Source organism: Carcharhinus amblyrhynchos, chromosome 13, assembly GCF_965287045.1.
Source record: "Carcharhinus amblyrhynchos chromosome 13, sCarAmb.v2.hapA, whole genome shotgun sequence".
NCBI classification, from domain to species: domain Eukaryota; kingdom Metazoa; phylum Chordata; class Chondrichthyes; order Carcharhiniformes; family Carcharhinidae; genus Carcharhinus; species Carcharhinus amblyrhynchos.
Window position 1 is genome coordinate 24,722,652 of NC_137336.1, and position 26,164 is coordinate 24,748,815.

The 26,164-nt window shown below is 43.3% G+C and overlaps 1 protein-coding gene across 2 annotated transcripts in view; it reads left to right on the top strand.

Annotated features, from left to right (window-relative positions):
* LOC145351775 (organic cation/carnitine transporter 2-like) overlaps window positions 1-24,382 on the top strand; it is an 88,649-nt gene extending 64,267 nt beyond the window's left edge. For both annotated transcript variants that reach the window (XM_080201399.1, XM_080201400.1), the window contains exons 7-11: window positions 1,097-1,197; window positions 13,687-13,901; window positions 16,967-17,149; window positions 18,241-18,376; window positions 23,119-24,382. In XM_080201399.1, the coding sequence (XP_080057525.1) occupies window positions 1,097-1,197; window positions 13,687-13,901; window positions 16,967-17,149; window positions 18,241-18,376; window positions 23,119-23,218 (735 nt within the window). In that variant the 3' untranslated portion in view covers window positions 23,219-24,382. The remainder of the gene's footprint in view (window positions 1-1,096; window positions 1,198-13,686; window positions 13,902-16,966; window positions 17,150-18,240; window positions 18,377-23,118) is intronic.
* Window positions 24,383-26,164: the final 1,782 nt, after the last annotated feature.

Here is a 26,164-nt window from a genome sequence, read left to right on the forward strand (position 1 = left end):
CTGTGCTTCAAAACAAAAGGCAAACAAATGTAATCTGTGAGTTATCACAATTCAATTAGTTTATTGTTTTCATTCTTTCATGGGATATAAGAGAGAGGATTGGGTGATGAGACCTGGGTCTCCTTATACACCAACCGCTGAAGGTAAGCATGCAGGCACAGCAGGCAGTGAAGAAGGCAAATGGTTTGTTGGCCTTCATAGCGAGGGAATTTGAGTACAGGAGCAAGGATGTTTTGCTGCAGTTATATAGGGCCTTGGTGTGACCATATCTAGAATATTGGGTGCAGTTTTGGTCTCCTTACCTAAGGAAGGATGTTTTTGTTATGGAGGGAGTGCAGAGAAGGTTTACCAGACTGATTCCTAGAATAGCGGGACTGATGTATGAGGAGCGATTGAGTTCATCAGGACTATATTTGCTGGACCTTAGTAGAATAAGGTGAGGAGGGACTGAATCTCATAAAAACCTAGAAAATTCTAACAAGACTAGACAGCTAGGTGCAGGATGTTCCTGATGTTCAGAAGCAGGGTTCACAGTCTGAGGATACAGAGTAGAATGAGGACTGAGATGAGGGAGAAATTTCTTCACCAGGAGAATAGTGAGCCTGTGGAATTTGCGACCACAGGAAGTGGTTGAGGCCAGAAGATTGTATGTTTTCAAAAAAGAAGTAGATATAGCTCTTGGGGCTAAAGGGATCAAAGGATGGTAGGGGGGTGGGTGGGGGAAGTGGGAACAAGTTACTGAGTTGGATAATCAGTCATGGTCATAATGAATCACAGAGCAGGCTCAGAGGGCTGAATGGCCTACTCCTGCTCCTATTTTCTATATTTCTATGTGTGTCGCTGGCAGGGCCAGCGGGTGTTGCCCATCCCTGGATGCCCTTGAACTCAGTGGCTTGCCACACCATTTCAGAGGCCAGTTAAAGAGTCAGCCACATTGCTGATGGGCTGGAGTCACATGTGGAGCAGACTGGATAAGGATGGCAGTTTTCTAAAGGGCATTAGTGAGCCAGGTGTGTTTTTATGACAATCAACAACAATAATAGATTTTAATACCAATATTTTCTAATCATGGTGAATCATGTCTGTTTTCTTTCAGCTTGAATACATGATGACTAAAACGAAGAAAACATATGCAATTTTTCACTTATTTAAAACCCCTAATATTCGAGCTATTACTATCATAAACCTTCTACTGTGGTGAGTATTCATTTGAATCGTGGAACGGTACAGAAGTGAAAGAGAGTATTTGGGCATCAAAACTGCATTGGATCTTTCAAAGAATGATGCATTTAGTCCCATTCCTCTCCCCGTTTAACTTTACAACTTCATCTCCTTCAGACATTAATTCAATTCCCATTTAAATAATGCATTGAATTTATCTCAAGCGTGACATTCCATATCCTAATTGTTAATTGCAGACAAAAGCTTTTCATCACTTTGCCTCTTCTCTTTGCCAGACATTTTTTAAAATCTGTTCCCTATGATTTTTATTGTTACACCAGATGTGGATGTTACTGGTGAGACCAACATTTTGGTGCCCATCCCTGTTTGCCTTTGAGAAGGTGGTGGTGAGTGCCTTCTTGAAAAGCTGTAGTCTGTGTGATGTAGGAACACCCACAGGACAGTAAGGAAGGGAATTCCAGGATTTTAACCGAATAATTTGGAAGGGCATTTCCAGGCGATGGGGTTCCCATGCACCTGCTGCTGTTCTGATCGTTCTAAGTGATAGAGGTCATGGGCTTGAAAGGTGCTGTTAAAGGAGCCTTACTGATTTGCTACAATGCATCTGATAGACAATACACACTGCTGCCAATATTCATTGTTGGTGGAGGGATTGAAGATTTAAGATGATGGAAGGGGTACCGTTTCTTGCTATCATGTGCAATGAATTGAATTGGCTGAAGACTGGCATTGTGATGTTAAGAATCACCAGAAGGGTCTGAGATGGATCATCTGCTCGACACCTCTAATTAAAGATTGTTGCAAATGCTTCAGCTTTATCTTTTGCAGTGCTGTGATGGGCTTCCCATTCATCGAAGATGGGGATACTTGTGGAATCTCCTCTTCTGGTAAGTTGCTTAATTATCCTTTACCACTCATGACTGGGTGTGGCAGGACTGAAGAACTTAGATCTGATACACTGGTTATGAGATCTCTGAGTTCTGCCACTCGCATGCTACATACGTTGTTTGGCATGCAAGTAGCCCTGAGTTGTAGCTTCACCAGGTTGACACCTCATTTTTAACTATGCCTGATGTTGCTCCTGGCTTGTACTCCTGCACTGTTCATTGAATCAGGGTTGACCTTTGGCTTGGTAGTGATGGTAGCGTGGGGATATTTAAGTTCAATTATCTCTGTTCCAGGACATTGCTGTAGGGATTCCTCAAGATACCGTCTTAGGCCCAACTATCTTCAATTGCTTCATCAATGACTTTCCTTTCATCATAAGTTCAGAAGTGGCGATGTTCGCTGATGATTGCGCAATGTTTAGCACCATCCATGATTCCTCAGATACTGAAGCAGTCCATGTCTAAATGCAGCAAGACCCAGAAAATACATAAGTTTGGGCTGACAAGTGGCAAACAGTATTTTTGTCACGTAAGTGCCAGACAATGACCATCTCCAAAAAGAGACATTCTAACCATTGCCTTTGACATTACATGGCATTAGAATCAACACTATTGACATCCTGACCAGAAACTGAGCTGGACTAGCTATATAAATACCATGGCTACAAAAGCAGGTCAAAGGCTGGGAATCCTGTGGTGGGTAACTTACTTCCTAACTCCCCAAAAGCCTGTCTACCATCTGCAAAGCACAAAGCAGGAGCATGATGGCATACTCTCCACTTGCCTGGATGACTGCAGCTCCAACAACACTCAAGAAGCTTGACATCAACCATCCCATCCACAAACACTCACTCCGTCCATCACTGATGCACAATGGCAGCATTGCGTACCATCTCCAAGATGTACTGCAGAAACTCACCAATGCTCCTTAGACAACACCTTCCAAATCCATGACCATCTAGAAAGACAAAGGCAGCAGACACATGGAAACAACACCACCATCTGGAAGTACTCTTCCAAGCCATTCACCTGGAAATATGTCATCATCCCTTTACTGACGCTGGGTCAGGATTCTGGATCTCCCTTTGTAACAGCACTGTGGATGTACCTACACCTCAGGGATGGCAGCATTTCAAGATGGAAGATCACCACATCCTCCTCAAGGGCAATCTGTGATGGTAATAAACATTGACCTAGCCAGTGACACCCAAATTCCATGAATGAATATATAAAAAAAAAAATTATTTAAATGAAAAGTGATTCTAGGGCTCTATAGAACAGAGAGAACTGAGAGTCGTCACAAATGAGTCATAAAAAGATAGCATGCAGGTGCAGATAGTAATTAGAGAGGCAAATGGATTAATAGCAAAAATAGGGTAGTTTGTGGTTGTGGGCGCAAGCCCCATCCCCAGCCAATTAATACTCCTTTGAACCATAAGTAGTTGTGGGTTTGCCATCCTGCCAACTCTTTGGAAAATTCCTGGCCATAGTCTGCAATCTCCTGTGAAGACATGGGTGCAGTAGATGTGCTAGGATTGCCATGCAAAGGAAAGGACCTTCTCCAATCTCAAACCATCTGCCTGGGTATCCAAGGTTCTTAATTTTCTCCTTTTTATGAAAGGAAAGGATTTTTCCTCTTTTCATATTATACGTTTTGCATTTATAACAAATACAGAATTATGCGAAGTGATATTAAGAGAGATGATGTAAAAGTCAGAGAATAGCGATACTGGTTTGACATGTTTCCTTCACATGTATCAGCTGCTGGTTCAATGAGATTTTTCTTACTTTGCCAGTGGTTTGCGAATGATCAATATTTAATTTTTTTCAAAACTGTTTATTTACACTATTTCCATCCAAATACATTATTCCCTGCAAACAGTGTTCTGCATCTGGTTCCCTTGGAGCCTGTTGATCATCTGCCTTAGATGCCATGGTTATACCATGATTTGCATTATTGTGTAATAAACCCTTTAGTCTATATCTGAGCCAAATTAGAACCTCCAAAATGGTTAACCTTTTTGCTAAACTATTTAAGCTAGGATTCCCACCTCATATTCTGTTTGCATGAGTTTTTATCCAACTCTGACCATGCTTTCCCCTCCCCCCAAGTCACTTTGGCCAAAGGCTTCAACCCCCACAGTTTTCTCAATTCTACTGAAGGATCCATTGGATATTCCCTACCTACTCCTTGGAAAGCAAACACATTGTTGGAATTAATTCTCATAACAGCCAGCTCCTGGCCTGTGATTCCTACGATGAACTGAATGAAACAGCACTGAAAACCAATCAAGGAGATTCAATAGAAAACCCTTCAGCACTCGAGCACTTGCAACCCATTGGAAAGGAAGACAACAGGCTGAAATCCTCTCTCATATCTTCTTTAATGTTGCTCACTGAGCCATGGATGAATCTGGCAGATGAAAAGAATGAAGAACAACTTGAAAATTCTGCAGGTTATGAGGAAAAGAGGATTTCCTTACTACTAAGGTAGGAATTTCATTTTCTGTAGGTGGTGATATAATTTCCATGCGTGCTCTGCTGCAAAGGGATCTCAGAGTCAACGGGAGAATGTAGGATTGCACCATCATCAACAATGGAATAAACATCTGGACTGGGATCTATGGGAAGTTCATGACTAATACTCTTGCTCGTGAGATCAACATCAGTAACAGGAGCTGTTACTATAAGCATCTCAGTAGTAATAGGAAAGAGAGCTAGTGTCAGTACTTCTTCAGCTGTTCTGCAGGCAACTCTGCTGTCTGATGCTGTGGCCATTTCCTTAGATGCGGTACAGCATTTTTACACTCCTATAAGGCCATATGTTCACTTTGTTGCACCATGTGAATCTTCTGTGGTTAGATATTGCTGTGTGACTGCTAATGGCTGGGGTTTTGGTTCAACATTCTCTTTTAGCTAGTTAGACTACTCCAACTCTTACTTAGGTTCAGTGTGCTCAAGCTCCATTTACTATTCAACTTTTGAGTTTTTCTAAGGTACTGTGCAGCTTTAGAAGGTCTGTAGTTTGGGCCTTTACTGAAAGAAAAGCTTTAGTGCATCTGCGAATTTTTAACAGTATCCAAGAGTGGGCTCCAGCTTACATTTGTACAAGTTAGTAAGCTCTGAACTTTCAACATTGGTTCGCTGCAATTTAGAACCAGGCATTTCATTCTCACTGGATAGCTTTCTGCTAGCTGCTGGCAATTGTTGATGCATCGGTGGAATACGTAGACAACTTCATCTTCAAAGGGATGATTCTGCTCAAAAGAGACAACAAAAGACTTCATAATCATAAGCAGCGGAATCAAAGAGTGTGTCAAAGAATTTTCTTACAATGGACCATCTGCTTCTGTGGTGGCTTCATTGTCTTGAACTTTGTCCTGAAAGAGCAATGACGTGGACATACCAGCGTTGGACTGGGGAAACACAGTAACAGGTCTCACAACACCAGGTTAAAGTCCAACACGTTTATTTGGTAGCAAATGCCACTACCTTTCAGAGTGCTGCCCCTTTGTCAGGTGACTGGGGGTTCTAGTCACAAACAGGGTATATAAAGACACAAACTCAATTTACAAAATAATGTTTGGGATGGCAGTCTTTATAGGTAATCAAGTCTTAAAGGTACAGACAATGTGAGTGGAGAGAGCGTACTCCATCGTCTCTACTCGCTTTGTCTGTACCATTAAGACTTGATTACCTGTGAAGAGTCACATTCCGATCATTATTTTGTATATTGAGTTTGTGTCTTTATATGCCCTGTTTGTGAACAAAACTCTCATCTTACAAAGGGGCAGCGCTCTGAAAGCTAGTGGCGTTTGCTACCAAATAAACCTGTTGGACTTTAACCTGGTGTTGTGAGACCTGTTACTGAAAGAACAAGCCGCAGTCTGGAAGCAAACTGAGCGGTCACCATCTTTGATAGTGCATCCTGTTCCTGCCTCTTTTGGCCTGTACTAAAGAGAAGTGAAAGATTTACAGTCTCCTTCCGTAGTCCAACGGATAGTATTCATTCAGTAAAGATGGACTGTGTTGACTTCTCAATTTCTGCTGCAGTTTTGAGCATTTCCAGTCCTTTCTAGGAGCAATTTTAGAAATTCAACCCTGAATATTGCTTCACTGTCATATATTGTTACCTCTTTGACAGTTTGTAGAAACACCAGTCCTGAACATGCTGCCATGCGGAGTAATTTGCTGGCTCCGTAAGATACAAATAGTTTCATTAATTTCTTTATCCTCATGTCGGGGGGGGCGGTATAGTGAATTGACCTCTCACTCTGGCATCTGTGCCCACAGCCTCTTAGATGGCTAGATCTTTAAATCTATCAGTCAGTCCTGAATCAAGTTCAATTGGGGCCAATAGGTTTTTGATCCCAGCCTCAGTCTAGTTTGGCTGCCAACGATACTGCTTATCTTTGACTTATTTTCAGAAATTTCAGGGCTAAAACGCTGCACTTCCAATTTCTTGGATTTTGGAATGGCTGGAAACTTGTTCCAGCTTTCTTCTTTTCAATCATGCTTTAGATCTGCAGAATTGTTTAAAATGCCTGATCTTGCTGCAGAGAAAGCGGTCGGCTCCCCCTGCTGGGCATTCTTTGTAGCGATGCCGCTTTTTGACACCAGGACCGCAAATCTTCCACCTTGCCCACCTAGAATCAGAGCAGGCAAGGGTCTGACAGTGGGGAAAGCTCCATTGAGCTCAGGTGGAAGTTTCCGGTCTCGCTCGAGTGAGGCTGTAAAATCCAGTCCCACGTCTGGATCATTTTAGAAACAGTTGTTTTTTACCCCCGTCCCTTTAACGGCTTTTTCAGCCCTGTCTACATCAACAGGGACGAGGTAGAAAGGGTCGAGAGCTTCAAATGTTTAGGTGTCCAGCTCACTGACAACCTGTCCTGGTGCCCCTCATGCCGACACTATAATTAAGAAAGCCCACCGGCGTACCTACTTTCTCAGAGGCCTAAGGAAATTTGGCACGTCAGCTATGAGTCTCACCAACTTTTACAGATGCACCATAGAAAGCATTCTTTCTGGTTGTATCACAGCTCGGTATGGCTCCTGCTCTGCCCAAGACCACAAGGAACTACAAAACATAGAACATAGAACATAGAACATTACAGCGCAGAACAGGCCCTTCGGCCCACGATGTTGCGCCGACCAGTTAAAAACAAAAACAACAACAATGACCCACTAACCTAAACCAATCCCTTTTCGTCCATAAACCTGTCCACAGACCTCTTAAACGCCCCCAAACTAGGCGCATTTACAACTGCAGCAGGCAGGGCATTCCAATCCCTCACCACCCTCTGGGTAAAGAACCTACCCCTGACATCTGTCCTATAACTACCCCCCCTTAGTTTAAAGCCATGCCCCCTCGTGCCAGATTTTTCCATCAGAGGAAAAAGGCTATCACTATCCACCCTATCTAAACCTCTAATCATCTTATATGTTTCAATAAGATCCCCTCTTAGCCGCCTTCTTTCCAGCGAAAACAACCCCAAATCCCTCAGCCTCTCCTCATAGGATCTCCCCTCCATACCAGGCAACATCCTGGTAAACCTCCTCTGCACCCTCTCCAAAGCCTCCACATCCTTCCTGTAATGTGGGGACCAGAACTGCACACAATACTCCAAGTGCGGCCGCACCAGAGTTGTGTACAGTTGCAACATAACGCTACGACTCCTAAATTCAATCCCCCTACCAATAAACGCCAAGACACTGTATGCCTTCTTAACAACCTTATCTACTTGATTCCCAACTTTCAGGGATCTATGTACACATACACCTAGATCCCTCTGCTCCTCCACACTATTCAAAGTCTTCCCGTTAGCCCTATACTCAACACATCTGTTATTCCTACCAAAGTGAATTACCTCACATTTCTCTGCATTAAACTCCATCCGCCACCTCTCGGCCCAGCTCTGCAACCTGTCTAAGTCTTCCTGCAAACTATGACACCCTTCCTCACTATCTACCACACCTCCGACTTTGGTGTCATCAGCAAATTTACTGATCCACCCAACTATACCCTCATCCAGATCATTAATAAAAATCACAAACAGCAGTGGCCCCAACACAGATCCCTGAGGCACACCACTTGTAACCGAACTCCATGATGAATATTTACCTTCAACCACCACCCTCTGTCTCCTATCCGCTAGCCAATTCCTAATCCAGTTCCCTAGATCACCCCCAATCCCATACATCTGCATTTTGTGCAGAAGCCTACCATGGTGAACCTTATCAAACGCCTTACTAAAATCCATATACACCACGTCCACTGCCTTACCCCCATCCACCTCTTTGGTCACTTTCTCAAAAAACTCAATAAGGTTAGTAAGGCACGGCCTACCCGCCACAAAACCATGCTGACTATCTCCAATCAACTCATTACTCTCCAAATAACTATAAATCCTATCCCTAATAATTTTTTCCAAAACCTTGCCCACAACAGAAGTGAGACTCACCGGTCTATAATTCCCGGGGAAGTCTCTGTTCCCCTTCTTAAACAATGGGACAACATTCGCTAACCTCTAATCATCTGGTACTATACCAGAGGCCAACGACGACCTGAAGATCAGAGCCAGAGGCTCTGCAATCACTTCTCTTGCCTCCCAGAGAATCCTGGGGTAAATCCCATCCGGACCAGGGGACTTATCTATTTTCAGACCCTCCAGAATATCCAGCACATCCTCCTTATCAACTGTAACACTGTCAATTCTACTCCCCTGCAACCCAGTGTCCTCCTCAGCTATATCCATGTCCCCCTGCGTGAACACCGAAGAGAAATATTGGTTCAATGCTTCACCAATCTCCTCCGGTTCCACACATAACTTCCCTCTGCCGTCTATAACTGGCCCTAACCTTGCTCTAACCAACCTTCTGTTCTTGACATACCTATAGAACGCCTTAGGATTCTCCTTAACCCTATCAGCCAAAGTCTTCTCGTGTCCTCTTTTAGCCCTCCTTAGCTCGCTCTTCAACTCCCTCCTAGCCAATCTAAAGCTCTCTAGTGCACTATCCGAGTGCTCACGTCTCATCCGAACATAAGCCTCCTTTTTCTTTTTAACCAACGAATCAACTTTTTTGGTGCACCACGGTTCCCTAGCCTTACCAATTCCACCTTGCCTGACAGGGACATACCTATCACAGACTCGCAGTAGCTGCTCCTTGAAAAAACTCCACATTTCAGACGTTCCCAATCCCTGTAATCTCCTAGTCCAACCTATGTTTCCTAATTCTCCCCTAATAGCCTCATAATTACCCTTCCCCCAGCTAAAACCACTGGCCCGAGGTTCATGCCTATCCCTTTCCATCACTACGGTGAACGTAACCGAATTGTGGTCACTATCACCAAAATGCACACCAACTTCCAAATCCAACACCTGATCTGGCTCATTTCCCAGCACCAAATCCAATATAGCCTCACCTCTAGTTGGCCTATCTACATACTGAGTCAAAAAACCTTCCTGCACACTTTGCACAAAAACTGACCCTTCTAACGAGCTAGAGCTATAACAATTCCAATCAATATTAGTAAAGTTAAAATCCCCCATAACAATTACCCTATTACTTTCACTCCTAACCAGGATCGTCTCCGCAATCCTTTCCTCAACCTCTCTAGAACTTTTAGGAGGTCTATAAAAGACTCCCAACAGGGTGACCTCTCCTCTCCTATTTCTAATCTCCGCCCATACTACCTCAACAGACAAGTCCTCATCAAACCTCCTCTCTGACACTGTAATACAATCCCTGACCAATAATGCTACCCCTCCCCCCCTTCTACCTCCTTCTCTACTTCGACTAAAACATTTAAACCCCGGGACCTGCAGCATCCATTCCTGCCCCTGCTCTATCCATGTCTCTGAAATGGCCACAACATCGAAGTCCCAGGTACTGATCCACGCTGCAAGTTCACCCACTTTATTGCGAATACTCCTCGCATTGAAGTATACACATTTTAAACCCTGCTCCACCCCACCCCTGCGATGCCATGCATTGCAGTCCCCATCCATGCACCCCTCACTTTCAACCCCTCTACTCAGGATCCCTCCCCCCCTCCGAATCAGTTTAAACTTCCCTGCATAGCCCTAGCAAACTTACCCCCCAGGATATTGGTCCCCTTCTGATTCAGGTGTAGACCATCACTCTTATAGAGGTCCCACCTTCCCCAGAACGAGCCCCAATTGCTTAAGTACCTGAACCCCTCCCTCCTGCACCATCCTCTCAGCCACAAGTTCAAACTTTCCCTTTCTCTATTCCTCTCTAAACTATCTCGTGGCACAGGCAAGAGTCCGGAGATAACCACTCTATCAGTCTTGGCCTTTAGTTTCCACCCCAACTCCATAAATCTCTGCTTAATATCCCCTTCCCTTAACCTCCCTATGTCATGTGTCCCCACATGAACAATAACTTGGGGTTGATCTCCCTCTCCTCTAAGAGTCCTGAATACCTTTTCAGATACATCCCGGACCCCAGCCCCTGGTAGGCAACACACCAGCCCTGAGTCCCTACCTTTACTTCCGACCCTCCTATCTGTCCCCTTAACCGTGGAGTCCCCAATCACGAGGCCCAATCGTTTACAGCCCCTAACCACCTGAGCTTTCACACTAGGCTCACCCCCAGTGACCTGGTCCCTTTGACTATCCCCAGTTGTTTCCTCCTCAACTGTAGCCTCCAGGACCGAAAACCTATTTTGGAGGGGAACCGCCCCAGGGGATTGTCCCCCCGATTGCTTCTTTCCCCTCTTCCTGGCAGTGACCCAAGACTCATTTTTAGGAGTGACTATTTCCTTATAACTCCTATCGATTTCCACCTCTGCCTCCCGAATTATGCGGAGTTCCTCTAACTCCACCTCCAGCTCCTTTACACGCTCCTCCAGAAGCTGCAATCTAACACACTTCCTACAAGTAAACTCCCCTGAAACACTACTAGATTCCCTCACCACATACATCCCACAGGAGATGCAGCTTACTGCCTGAACTGCCATCCCTGAAGCAATTACCAGCAGAAAAATAAATTAAAAAAAAACAAACAACAAACTTCCCCCACTCTTATAATTAGGTTAGAGGAGGTGGGAGGGTGGGATTCTCTACCAGTGTAGAGGATCGGGTATCCTCTCTACACTAATTTATAGGGTTAGGGGCCCGAGAAAAAAAAACTACAAATACCAGCAAGCGTCCTAGTGACGACTTCCGGTTTCTAACTAATTTAAAAAAAAACGCCGAAACTCGCAACTTTAAAACTATAAATAAAACGTTAAACAATAAAAACAGAAAAATGTACCTGTTTGCTGCCTCCTCTCACGCCCAAAAATCGCTGCCTCTCGATACTGCTCCTCAGGAGCAAAAGGTCGTGAATGTAGCCCAATCCATCACGCAAACCAGTCTCCCATTCATTGACTCTGTCTACACTTCCCACTGCCTCGGCAAAGCAGCCAGCATAATTAAGGACCCCATGCACCCCGGACATTCTCTCTTCCATCTTCTTCCTTGGGGAAAAATGTGCAAAAGACTGAGGTCACATACCAACCGACTCAAGAATAGCTTCTTCCTTGCTGCTGTCAGACTTTTGCATTCAGTTGATCTTTCTTTACACTCTAGCTATGACTGTAACACTATATTCTGCACTGTCTCATTTCCTTTTCTATGAACGTTATGCTTTGTCTATATAGTGCACAAGAAACAATACTTTTCACTGTATGATAATATATGTGACAATAATAAATCAAGTAAAATCAAATCTTTTCAGTGGTCTTTTCAGTGGGCAGGGCTTCCAACTTGGGCCTACATACTGCTGTTGATCTCTCTCAAGCCTCAACACCTCCCCAAAGTACACCCTAATCCTGCTTTCGTAGCTCCATCTTCTGCTTAAACAGTTTAGTTTTCTCCCATGTTAAATCCTCCCTGGTTTGAACAATATACTACAACACCTTATTAAGCATACTATCTACAATGCAGCCACAAATTAATTCATGCTTTAAAGCTCTGGAGTTGCAACTAATAGGTCAATACAAATCATTATAAATTGATGAATTCACCCAGGATTTGGCTGCTTTGGTTGAATCTCACCTGTTTAATGCCCAGATTCTTTGTAGGGCTGAAGTAATTATCAAAGGCCATCAAAACTTTCTTCTAGGATACCAAGAAAAAAATATCCTAGAAGAAGATTTCTTGTCTCACCAGGACAGCATCAGCTATGGCCCCCAATCATATATGAGTGTATTGACCTGATGTTTTTGTGCCTTCTCCATAAATCTAAAACTTCTTAGTACCTTTCAAACTGTCACCTCCAGAACTCATATTGCTGTACTGGCTATGGACCCTCAATGTGTTTGAAGGGTAATGGCTGTTCACTAGCCGTTAACACCAAGACATGTTCATTCAATATCCTTTCCCAAGGTATAGCTTACTTCTGTTCTTCACAAAGCCACACTATTCCTCAAGTCTTGATCTGTGGGATTTTGCCAATTTGTGGTCTCAATTTTCTCAAACTGTGGCTTCCAGCACTGCCACCATGGTTTGGTTTATTGCCCTTCACGTGTATTGTCTAATGGTTCAATGAGGTTTCTCTTTGTGAGTGACTTGGTGATGGTCAATATTCAAGTTTTCTTGAAACAGTTTATTAATACTATTTACATTTAGGACCTCATGGTAATTACATTATCGCTGGAGACACAGTGACCATTTTGTGTCTTGCTCCTTTGGAGTCTATTGGTTATCTGTTTCTGATCTCATGTTTGTGCATAGAACATAGAAGACAGAACAGTACAGCCAAGGAACAGGCCTTTCAGCCCATGATACTGTGCTGAACATGATGCCAAATTAAACTATTCCCTTTTGCCTGTCCTGGGTCCATATTACTCTATTCCTTCCATATTCATGTGCTTATCTAAAAGCCCCTTAAACACCCCTATCGTATCTGCCTCAACCACCACCCCTGGCAGTGTGTCATCATTAACATTATTGCCTAATCAATATAACCATTAACCCTTTACAAACATTTCAAGATATTACAATTGTTGAGTGATAGAAACAGTGCAGTATATCAAGTTAAATCCAAATGGAAGCATTTAACAACCAAATCCAATTGTATTAGGTGTGTGAACTAATGGAAATACTTCAATAAATTGAAGTGAAAGTTAAAAATATGTATCTCTGTTGCACAGAGGGAAGGAGATGAGAAATCTGCTCAGTATCTCAGCAGCTGGATGAATGATTTGATAGCCAGTATGCTGCATTACTCCTTCATCGAATGGAAGGGTAGAAGTTTCAGTGGAATCAGACATACAGATATTGTAATGATTTTCCAAACAAATTCTAACAGGAATGTTGCTGTTTCTCAGAAGTGAATGGGGGTAGGGTGTACACTTTGCAGGGTAGTTACCTGCGGGCAATGTTCAGTTCACTATATAAAGTTTGGCATTAATAATGTGTATGGTGAGCAGGTCTGCTTCCCAACTTGGTGGAAAATGATAGATAAATAGGGAGCACATGTGAATGAGAAAGAGAATCTGATAAAAACCAAAATGGAAAATATGGAATAAGGGAGGAAAGTTTTTAAAAGTTGTTTTTACTAATTGATGTTACCTTTGTTTGTTTTTTGTTAACTTTGTTTTAAACAGGATGATTATGGCAGTTGGATACTTTGGACTGTCTTTGAGTACACCCAATCTCCATGGTGATAGCTACCTCAACTGTTTCTTCTCTGCTGTCACCGAAGTTCCGGCCTATCTAGCAGCTTGGCTTTGCCTCCAGTATTTTTCTCGAAGGTTCAGCCTCTCAGGCTCATTTTTTCTTGGTGGAATTGTCCTTTTCTTCATCCAACTCATACCTTCAGGTAATTTTTGTACAGTGTAGCTATCTCGAGTGTTGTTGGAGCTGCAATCATCCAGGCAAGTGAAGCGTATTCCATCACACTGCTAACTTGTGCCTTGTAGATTCTTGACTGACTTTAGGAAGTTAGGAGCTGAGTTAGTCTCCACAGAATTTCCAGACTATGAACGTGACATTTTGTTCCATAGATAAACTTACCAAAAAAACACAGGGATTGCCTTTGTTCCAGGTGTGACACCAGCAGTGGTGGTTTATTTCTGAGGAGGTTATTTTGTAGCCCCTTAGATGTAGACTGTTTCCCTTTATACCTGTTCCTATCACTGTGACAACACTGCTACAACTCATTGCCTCATATGACCCAGAATTACTGACCATAGTAGTAGCAGATGAATCCTCAACAGGTTTGGGATTCATACTATATCAATTGCAGAGAGATGACAAGCATAGAACAGTCTTCTATACCTCCAGGAGACAAGCAATTCACCAAAGAACCTTAGATAACAGTTACCAAACCCACAGCCACTTCCATCTAGAAGGACAAGGGCAGCAGATGCATGGGAACACCACCACTTAGAAGTTCCCCTCCAAATCACTCACCATCCTAACTAGTAAATATATAAATAAATCACCATTCCTTCACAGTTGTTGGGTTAAAATCCTGTAATTCCCCCCCCGTTGGCACTTTGGGTCAATCCATAGCACGTGGACTGCAGCATTTCACAAAGGCAGCACACCACCACCTTCTCAAGGGCGACTTGGGATGGGCAATAAATGCTGGCCAGCCAGCGAGGCCCATGCCCCATGAATGAATGAAAAAAATCCTCCAGGTCACGAACAGAAATGGAACAATGGAAAACCATTACAGAAAAAGAAGTTTTGGCAGAAACATTGGCAAGTAAAAAATATAGACCATCAACCTCTAGTCACCCTTCTGAACATGAAAAAAATTGTGAAGGTGCCACCCAGAATTCAATAGTTCAGATTAAAGTTAATGACTCCATCATAAGAGAAGTAACAAGTAATGGCAGACAAACCGTAACGAATATCAGTTGAAGGAGCTGAGCAAGAGGATTTACACTTCGTCGAGGAGGTTGAAGCATATATAATCTTAAATCACCCAGCATTTACCAGCTTCTGCAAGAAAGCTGCAGGAGAAAGCAAGCCCGGGAACAAAATGAAAAACCTCTTCAAATTTTTGATTGGAAGGCCGGACTAAACCTTCCCTGTCATCTTATACTGCACCTGTACTTTGAATATTTCAATTAGTTCACTATTATTGACAATTTCATAGAATCCTACAGAGCAGAATGAGGCCATTCGGCCCATTGAGTCTGCACCAACCACAATCCCACCCAGGCCCTATTCCAGTAACCCCACATATTTACCCTGCTAATCCCCTAACACTATGGTCAATTTCACATGGCCAAATCAACCTAACCTGCACAGCTTTGGACTGCAGGAGGAAATCAGAGCTCCTGGAGGAAACCCACGCAGACACGGGGAGAATGTGCAAACTCCACACAGACGGTGACCCGAGGCCAGAATTGAATCCCTGGCACTGTGAGGTAGCAGTGCTAACCACTACGCCACTCTGTTGCGGTGTCTTACTAGTCTTCAGTGACAAAATAGTCATACTTAGGGCATTTTGTCTTAAAATTCCTCAAACTCTTTACCAAGATTATCTGATGTAAAATATTGTGCAAGAGCGCAACAATCAGCGTGGTAAGCAGGCATTACTCGCTCTTTTGAGGAACTGATTCCGAACTGTCTTGTTTGTGCTGTAAACAACCAAGAATAAAATGAATCATTATTAGCTTCTACGGGAATGCTTGGGAGATATTCTTATTTTAATTTAGGGGAAAACCTTCCTTATTTTCATTGATTACTGCTCACGGCGGATTAGAGTAAGCTGATTACATAGTATCACAACAGAAACAGTTATTCAGTCCCTCAGGAGAATTTATTCAATGCATGGCATTGCAGATATTTAACTGTCTGACAAAGGGCCACAATTTGCAAACGAGTTATTGCAAGATTTTGTGTTCGAATCTGGCTTTGTTCATGTAACCAGCCTCACTATCCTTCAGCAAATGCAAAGTCTGAGAGAGGTATGCGAAACATTAATAATGTATTAAAGCAAAGCAAAGACCTAGATCCAGTTCTTCTGAGTTATCGAATCTCACCAATACGAAATGGCTACTCACCATCAGAGTTACAAATAGGAAGGAGATTGAGAAGCCAGTTTCCAGCCCTGACACAAAAGTTCAAAACCCACCTGCACTGTAAATGACCATGAGAGGGAGAGTAATAAAACAACCAGGCTTGGAACTTTAATCACAGGTATAGAATACCTGAGTTTCTAATGCGTAAGGAGAGCGTATGGGTCTGAGACCGGCAGAGGGATGGTACACTGATTGAAATACTCCACAACCAATATTGTACAGGGTTAAGACAGACAAGGTATCACCAGGAGAAACTACAGTAGCTTAACATCCTTGGAAGAAAAGCCAATTGAAACTTGGGTTTACTACGAAGATCCTGAAGAAGAAGGAAGACTTTCTACAAGCTCTTCACCCGCGCAGCGAGAGTACCAAATATCGTTAACCTCAAAAAGAGATAAGCACCAGCTTAGGGAGATTGATCAAGATATTGATGGGCTAAAAGGCCTCCTTCTTGACTGTAAGGATTCTATGATAGCTCAGAGTTTAACCCTATATGGTCTGAGACTTTGCAGGAAAATGTTGGAGGGTGCAAATGTGATGGGGATAATGACTTGGCAAGAGATGTGGAGTAAATGGTTTCCATCAGAAGCATATGTGATATTGATGAAACAATGATGTCAGATTACATGACGGAAAAGTAATGGAGATCCAGACGAAGATAAGCTCTAACCTTGTTGCAGGTCCTAAGCATTTGCTGTAAATACACAGTTGTTTATGGTTAAAGGACTGCAGACTCGAGCAGCATACATTTGGGAGATGAGACTACCACAAATTCACTACCCCACAGCAAAAACATAAACCTGTGCACCTTCCAATAAGTTTGTGTATCTGTCAATTTTATTTCTAGATCTTTCAGCACTTGCTACAGTGTTGGTGATGATTGGAAAGTTTGGGGTCACATGTGCTTTTTCCTTAATTTACGTCTACACTGCTGAGCTGTACCCAACTGTGGTGAGAAACATGGGTGTCGGAATAAGTTCCATGTCTGGGAGGTTTGGTGCCATCATCTCACCTTACGTTTTATATATTGGTAAGGTAATTATTTGTCATCTTTATGTAGATAGAATATGAGAAGATTTCTTGCATTGTTCCAACACTCGCACACCATTCCCAAATATACATCTGTTAGCGTGCATAAGGTGTATGTGAAGCTAGAAATATGCAGGGGATATCTGACCAGCCCCTCCCTCCTCAAAGCCAACATCTAACTATGGCTTATCTCACTGAACGAGACAAAGGGTGGTAACATTACAGTGAAAGTATGTCAATGAATGGCTGAGATTTTTTTAAAAATAATCTTCATGTTCTGTTTATGAAGAAGTGACTAAGCAATAACTGGTGTCATTTCAATTAATCAGGAAGTTTGAAGAAGGTTCTCACTAACCTGAAGGACAATGATCTCATTGCCAAGTCAAACCTGAAGGCTGCCTTTCAGCTTTTCCATCTCCCGCCACCTCCCCGGTGTGTCTCCCCAGGAGTTGTAGACCTTCTTCCTCAAGTCCATTGAAGACATTACTGGTTGCGGGTCATCCACCCTGTTACTTTGATTGTGCACCGATTGTGGATGATCTTTCCCTGTACAAAGGTACAGAAAGGTTAGCATTTAATTCAGAACATAATTCTACCCTGCTGTCTGCAAACATTCCATTACAAAAAATATTATCAGGTTTAAGAAGCTTGGCAATCCCTTCAGTTTTCACTTTAATGCCATCACCTTTGATGGAAGAAGCTCTGTGTTAGGAGAATGAGAGGAAAGGAGTGTGTGGCTCTGGGTATAGTGATGTATCTTGTGATGATGCAGCATAGACTGCCTACGCTATCTTTCCCCATGAAAATGGCAGTGATGCAGAATAAGTATGTCTGTTCCTAATTTAATCATTCAGATATTCTAAATTTAAGCCCGGGGTCAATATAGTTTCGGATTCTAAACAATTCAAGCTATATGGTGATCAGGTGGGAAATGAAGGGTCATTCAGACTCGGAACGTTGGCTGTATCCTTTCTCCACAGATGCTGTCAAACCTGCTGAGATTTTCCAATATTTTCTGTTTTACATGTGGCTGCCGATTTATGTTGTTACGCTGATCTTCACCTTGCAATTTTATGGCTTATATCTTCACAGGTTCCTCCAAAGCGTTTCTCCCTTTTATTCTGATGGGGAGTTTTACAGTGTTGGCAGCAATTCTAGTCCTGATTCTGCCCGAAACATTCCATGTTCCTCTCCCAGAAACCATTGACCAGATGCTGAAAATAAAGGGGTAAGCGTGTATAATCCGTATGTTTCAATCTTTCCTCTCAGCTTTCTGCTCTCAGCAGCTCACCATATCTTTACTGCAGAATCCACCCCCCCCCCCACAAGGTGCTCCACAGAGGAGAAAAGGACAAGTACATGTCCTTTGTTAAGTTGAAGCTGTGTTCTTTATAAATATGATGAAAGGCAGAGAGTGGGAGCTTTTTTGAGATAACAAATTCTAAAGAGCACAACTATGTTAGTTGGAGGCTCTGCTGTGGAAGATGGGGCAGAGAGCATGGCCAACCAAGAGGAGTTAAAGCCCAGAGGCCTAGCCAGTGAGAAGAGGCTATACATTGAGAAGTTTATAGTGATAAGACAATGGAGAGATTTGTAAATATGAATAACATTTTTAAATTAAGTCCCTTGGGGTGCAAGGATCTCAGCAATGAATGGAGGTGCTGGGTGAGTGGAACTTAGAATTTACTGTTTGTGAGACTTCAGGCAGTGCCTTTCCCATTGGCCAAAATGCTAGGATCCCATGCCAGATTTTACACTTTAATTACACACAGGCGAGTTCCCCACGTAGTCACCTGGTGGGTGGCAGCTGATTCATCTGCCCACTGTCAGCTAATGGGTTCAAAGGCCACAGCTCCATATTTAAATGCCAGTCTAGCACATTCATAACATTCTCCAGCTCACAGGTCTTCACCAGACTGTGCAGGATGTCAGCGGCCCAGAAAGAAAAGACTATAGCCTCAAGAAGAAGTTTGTTACCCGATTCAACCACCCCCTGCAAGAGCTCATTGCCTCAAGCTCGTCATGCCCATATGGACATAAGAACATAAGAAATAGGAGCAGGAGTAGGCCATCTAGCCCTTCGAGCCTGCCCCGCCATTCAATAAGATCATGGCTGATCTGTGGTGGCTCAGTTCTACATTCTCGCCCTCTCCCCATAACCCTTAATCCCCTTGCCTATCAAAAACCTATCAACCCGCGTCTTAAAAATATTGAGCGAGACAGCCTCCACCACTTCAACGGGCAGAGAATTCCAGGGGGAAGGAAACCCCTGTACTCCCCAACCCCAGGCAAAGTACTGATCCAAAACTGATACAGGAGGGTCCGTGGAACAGGCAGTATGGTGCTATCCATGAAGACCAATGGGAGATGGAGGGCAGGAACCGGTGTGTCCCAGCAGAGTGGTATACAGCACATCAGGAACAGCGCAGCACCACGGAAGAAAAGACTTTGTTGTACTCACCTTGCAGTCTACTGTAAACTGAGATCCGCCTTGTGCTTGCCACTCTTTATCGGTCTGGTTTTATACCAATGCAATTTTACATTGGCAAAAGTGAGGCAAAACGGAAGGTCAGAGAGGATGTCAGTGACAGCTGTTTTAATGAGCTTTCATGAGATACAAATGAATGCAAATGGCATTTGCGCCACTTGCCTGTGGATAGGCCAACCCGCATTAACCTGCCATTGGGAGAATTGTAGTGTGATTTTACACCAAAAAGTGTGTGACTTTTTGGCTCCTGCTGGAGCCTGGAATTAAAAAGTCTATGGCCATAAAACTATTGCCGATGGTTGTTAAAAACCATGTGGTTCACTAATGCCCGTCAGGGAAGGAAATCTGCCGTCCTTACCTGGTCTGGCCTACACATGATTCCAGAGCCGCAACAATGTGGTTGACACTTAAGCGTCCTCTGAAATGGCCTGGCAAACCATGTAGATCAAGGGCAATTAGGGATGGGCAACCAGTGCTGACCCGGTCAGCCACGGCCGCATCTCCTGAACGAATAAAATAATATTCTCCACTTCCGCCTGTCACCAAACTGATGTCCAAGGGCTGCAGGCAGATGGGAACATCACCACCAGCAAGCTGTCCTCATTATCATTCTGACTGCAAATATAGCACTAAACATAGAACATAGAACACTACAGCACAAACAGGCCCTTCGGCCCACGAGTTGTGCCGATCGCATCAACACCTACCAATCCATAGACCTATCTATAATCCCCAATCCCATTAAATCCCATATACTCATCCAGAAGTCTTTTAAAAGACCCCAGCGAGTTTGCCTCCACCACCACTGACGGCAGCCGATTCCATTCACTCACCACCCTCTGAGTGAAAAACTTACCCTAACATCACTTTTGTATTTGCCTCCCCGCACCTTAAATCTGTGTCCTCTCGTAGCGACCATTTCAACCCGGGGAAATAGCCTCTGAGAATCCACCCTATCTATTCCTCTCAACATTTTATAAACTTCTATCAGGTCGCCTCTCAACCTTCGTCTCTCCAGGGAGAAGAGTCCCAGCTCACTCAACCTAACTTCATAAGGCATGCCTCCCAGTCCAGGCAACATCCTTGTAGATCTCCTCTGTACCCTTTCAATAGCTTCTACGTCCTTCCTATAGTGAGGCGACCAGAATTGCGCACAGTACTCCAAGTGAGGCCTGACAAGGGTCTTATAAACCTTCATTGTTCATCGGATAAAATGCTGGAATTTCCTATATAACTGCAGCTGCACCAAATAGACTGCAGAATTTCAAGTTGAAGGCTCACTACTACCTTATCAAGGGTATTAAATGTTGGCATTGCCAATGACACACACATACAATGATTGAATGAAACAAGCTTTTTTATCACAATTCCTGCATTAAAAAGAAACAATGGGCAGGATTTTTTGGCCATGTGTACCCCTAGACCAGAACTTCCTGCCCCGAGCTCAATGCACTTTTAAATGGTCCACTGAATTTTCTGTTGGGAAATTTTTGGCCAGAGAAAATACTTCTCCATTGACTGTCAGGCCCTGAGTTCATGAATATGCGATATAAAGATAGATCTTTCTTTTAGAATTAATAAAGGAAAGTTCCAAATTTGAAAAAGATCACGGCTGGAATTTTCCAAAAGAATTCTAACCGTTGAATTTGCGTGAAAACTGGAGTAATTCATGCCGTTTTTTTTCAGTGGGAGATCAGAGAAGGATCTCCCACTCTCTGAGAACTGCAGAAGTCACTGGCGTGAATATCATTATAAAGCTGGAAGCAGGGCCTATTCCTGCGGGAGAGACTGGCACCATAGCACTGAGCGGGCCACTGTGCAGTAGCACCGCACTGCTGAGCATCCCCCTCCCCCCACAATTGCTGGTCAACTCACTCGCTGGCCAGCCCCACGATCCCTGCATCCACCCCCCCACGGCCCCATTACTGGCCCTCCAACCATTCCTAACTAGCCCCGAACCTCCCCACTTGGCCCACCTCCAGGCCCTTCCCCCTCATTCCCATCACCTCCAACAGGCTTCCCTGATCCACTGGCTTCCTTCCTGCCCCCACCAATCTAGTCTGCTGAGTGGCAGTGGGACCCCCTTCCCCTCCATCAATTGGCCCAGCAAGCCCCGTCCCCTACGTCCTGCCCCCATAGACCCTGCTCCCTTGGCACTGCCCCATAGCCAATGGCCAGTGCCAAGGTACCCCCTGGGCATTGGCACTTTGCCCTAGGGCAGTGCCGGGGGGCACAGGCTGACACTGTCAACATGCAATTTCCCAGGGGATCCTTGTCGCCCGACCCTCTAGGTGGCCCCGATTGGCCCCTTCACTCCAGTGGGCTCGGACTGCTGGTACCCCGTTAGTGGGAAGCTACTATAATCCCTCCTGGCGTGAACCACTCTGGCTGAAGAGAGATACTAGCGGACATGAGGACTTCAGTCCTGGGCTCACTAATTACATCGAAATTGAATTACATTGATATTAAAATGACCACTTAAATGGGTCTTTGTGCCTCCCCGCCAGTTTCTGGTGCAGAGCTGATGCTGCCGGAAGTCCTGCACTGAGAGGCACTTTCAGGGCTGGAGTGCACGCACGAACTCTGTGAATCGCCGACGTGAGAATGTCCCAGCCCATTCATTTTTTAGCACAGTGGGATGGGAGAATCACCCTCTACATTTTCGTAATATCCCAAATATCCTTCTCTTGTGTTGCTTGCAGCAGTCACCTGAAGTTTCATGTGTAGTTGCTGAAGACGTCAGGACGTTCCCGGCTTGGGTCACTCTCTGTGTGGAATTTGCACATTCTCCTTGTGTCTGTATGGGTTTTTTCCGGGTACTCCGGTTTCCTCCCGTAGTCCAAAGATATGCGGGTTAGGCTGATTGGCCATGCTAAAATTGCCCCTTAGTGTGCTGAGATGCGTAGGTTAGAGGGATTAGTGGGTAAAATATGTAGGGATATGGGGGTAGGGCCTGGGTGGGATTGTGGCCGGTGCAGACTTGATGGGTCTAATGGCCTCTTTCTGTACTGTTGGATTTCTATGATGATTTCATAAAGCTTATTTATTAGCCACAAGTAAGGCTTATTGCAGTAAAATTACTGTGAAATTCCCCTCTGGTGTCACATAGGCCAGACCCGGTAAGGAAAATATTCCTTAAGGGTCTTGGTGAACCAAATGGGCTTTTACCACAATCGCCGCTGATTTCACAATCATTAGACATTTTTTAGACTCTGGATCCACAGGGCATTAACCTGGGTTTCTGGATTACTAGTCTAATGATCATAGCGTTATGCCTCCACTTCCATTCCTCTCAGTCTTTGGCATAGTAATGCACTGATACAGTAACATACCATATCACATAACATGAAATCCTTTTGAATGATTGAATCAAACCAATGTGGTATGAATTAAACAACTGTATCTATTTATTGAAACGTGATAGGTAAGTTGCAGGCATTTGGTCATGCGTTATAACAGTGCTCTTTCTGATTTGATTCTAGGTTCAAATGTAGACGTTCTCAGATAACTGATGATCATTTGAAAAAGAATGGAACAACTCGAGAAACCAATACAATGGTTACTAAAAAGGAGGAAGCTTAACACAGTTAACACAGCCCTGGCTAAAAATCGGCAGCATGACGGATGAGACAATCAATTGTGTCTTTCCAATACATGTCGCAGACTAACGTTATCTCCCGTTGAAATGTACTTAGCAATGTAATCAAGATACTCAGGGATCACTGTCAAATATTCAGACCAACTGGACACAATGCCATTTTGTGCTTTCTTTTTACATTGTCCCACTTCTATTTGGAATCAAGAATGTATTTTCATGCAACGTAAAATTTGCATCTCAGTTTGTGCTGAAAGTGTAATCTGGGGTGAATCTTGACATTTGGACAACAGGTGAACGGAGCGTGCAAGCTGACCTTTCATCTATACAAGCAGCAGAGAAGTGGCTGCTATTTTAAGGTGCTAGCCTCATTAATTCCCCGCACTGCGGGCTGCTGTAGGCAGTTCTGTTGCACTCATTAGATTGAAGCTTTTTAATAACTGGCTGTCCTACCTGGCAGCAAGAGAGTGCGGCCACAGCCATAAGAGGGTAAGGTCTCAGGGTGATAGCGGCACAGGTTATTTTTATGGCACCTTGAGGAGTATTATTCTCTATCCCCTTGCACCCAACAGAAATACTTTGGCTGGATCTCATCAGTTCCCAGCCTTCCCCAGGGACTGGTTATTATGTGCACAGCACATGCTCTGATCAGTTCTAATCTAAAATGGCAGTCAAGCCCCTCAGGTTTCTGATTTGCAGATAAAGTGAACCTACTGTTGAAAACAATGGGCGTTTTTTAAATTGTCAACAGCTTTGTCACCAGTGCCAATGGGGCATGTAAGGCTATCAACCCCAATTTTAGTCCATCGCTCCCTATCCTTGCCAAATAATAGTGAAAATTAAACCCCAGTGAATCATTTGCTCAGTTGGTTTCTCTTCCAAAGGAAGCAATTTTGTCAAAGACCACAAACCAACCAGCAGCTGCAAGCTAGTACCTACCTTTCAGCTATTAGCTGAAATATACTGGTAATTAGTCTGTCAATTGTTACTCCTGCTCCATTCCTCCAACTTGAGTTCAAGCTCGCTCTGCTGGTGTAAAACGGGAAATAGACCATCAGAGATTTCAAAGCAGCAACAAGGAACTGGGCTAAAATTGGGAGAGATAATTCTCCTTCAAGTGGCTTAATGTCAGTTAAGTTCAATATAGGATTTTTAAAAATTCCGATCGAAATAGGAATTCCTGTATTTGAGGGTGTAGGTGAGGTGGGAAAGAAGCATATATGCGGCCATTATTTTGGGTAGAGGTTCAGGAATTACTTGACACATGGTATGTATTATAAACAAGTATTTATGGAGTCTTTTACAGACATAAATCATATTTTAGAACAAGATTTGCACATGCGTCTGCAGTAATGATTTGATTGTGAATTGCAAATGCATTCATTAATAATGTTCAGTTCAGGCAGACTAATATTTGCCTGCAGTATTTTTTTGCTCATTAATCTCAGAATTACAATGGTTCTCCTTGCCCGGAGGTGTTATTTTTAAATCAACGATTATGAATTGATGAGTGTGAGTAGTAAGGTTATAATGGAGGCTTCTAGGTTATTAATCTAAATTACAGGATTTGGATGTGGCTAATTAAACCCCCTGATTTTATTTGGTTTCTACGTGGTCTCAATAGCGTGACAATTTAAATAATATTATTGGAAGGGCTATGGAATTATTAATACTGTCATACAACTCAAAAGCTGAACAGTGTTGAATGACGGAGTTGGATGCTTAGGATGAAAAGCTATTTTATGATTGTAAGTATTAGAAACCCACATGCCCAATTTTGTTAATAACACTAAGTTATTAAATAGCGTAGATGAGAACAGAAAATTGCAAACAGGCATTGAAGGACTGGGCTGGAGTTCAGTGTGGGAAAGTACAAGATTATCCACTCGGGATTCAAGAAGACAGATCAGAGTATTTTCCAACTGGCGATAAACTGGTGGGAATTGTGCAGGAAGCAACAAGTGAGGGGTATACGTACAGAAGTAAGCTTACAGCGAAGTGGATAAGTGCAAGTATTACCAAAAAGATTAGTGGAAGGTTACCCTACATCACAAGGTAGCTTTAATACTGAAAAGTAGAGGTTAGGTGGCAGTTGTCCAAAGCTGTGGTTAGATGCCATGTAGGGTATTGGATTCTGTTCTGGGCACCACAGCTCACTTGGCTTTGGACAGGGTCCAATGCAGATTCATGATAGTGGGACTAAGTGTTAAATTATGAGGACAGGTTTCACTGACAAAGATTTATTCCCTCATGTGATATTGCAGTCATGTTCCTGCACTAATAATCTTAAAGCCCAGACTTATGCTGCAGAGACATGAGTTCAAATTTCACCATGACAGCTGGGGGAATTTAAATTTGGTTCAATAATAAATTTGGAGTAAAAATGTAATCATTAGTAATGACAATCACGGTACGACCAGATTATCAAAAGAAAACATCTGATTCATTCATATCCTTCAAGGAAGGAACTCTTCAAGGAAGAAACTCTGCTGGTGGAACCAAGATAGGTAAATGGAGTTCAGATACATGATGTAACTGAGTGCTAATAGTTTATTGTTTTGAAGCCAAATTATCAGGCTTTGATAATCTCGAGTAGAGTGTAATCTCTAGTAGTGTTTCTCTAAGTTATGTGCATAAGTGAATGTGAGTTCACGCGTGAATGTGTGATTAGAAATTGAAATCCTCAACTCAAATAAATATAGTTTACCAAAAAATGAAGTATTTTCTGACTCAAATGAAATTAAGCACTGCATAGAGACTTTTCTATCTTTATTCTGTTGTGGGAGTTTTCAATAACTTCAAGGAGCCTGAGAAGCTGTGCTCCATCAATCTTTATTGGACCATCGTTGGGAGAACCCAGAATGAACTCTAATTTACTGGCAACTTTACAGACGATTGCGAACAGCTGAATTGAACCAATTATTTAGTTCCAT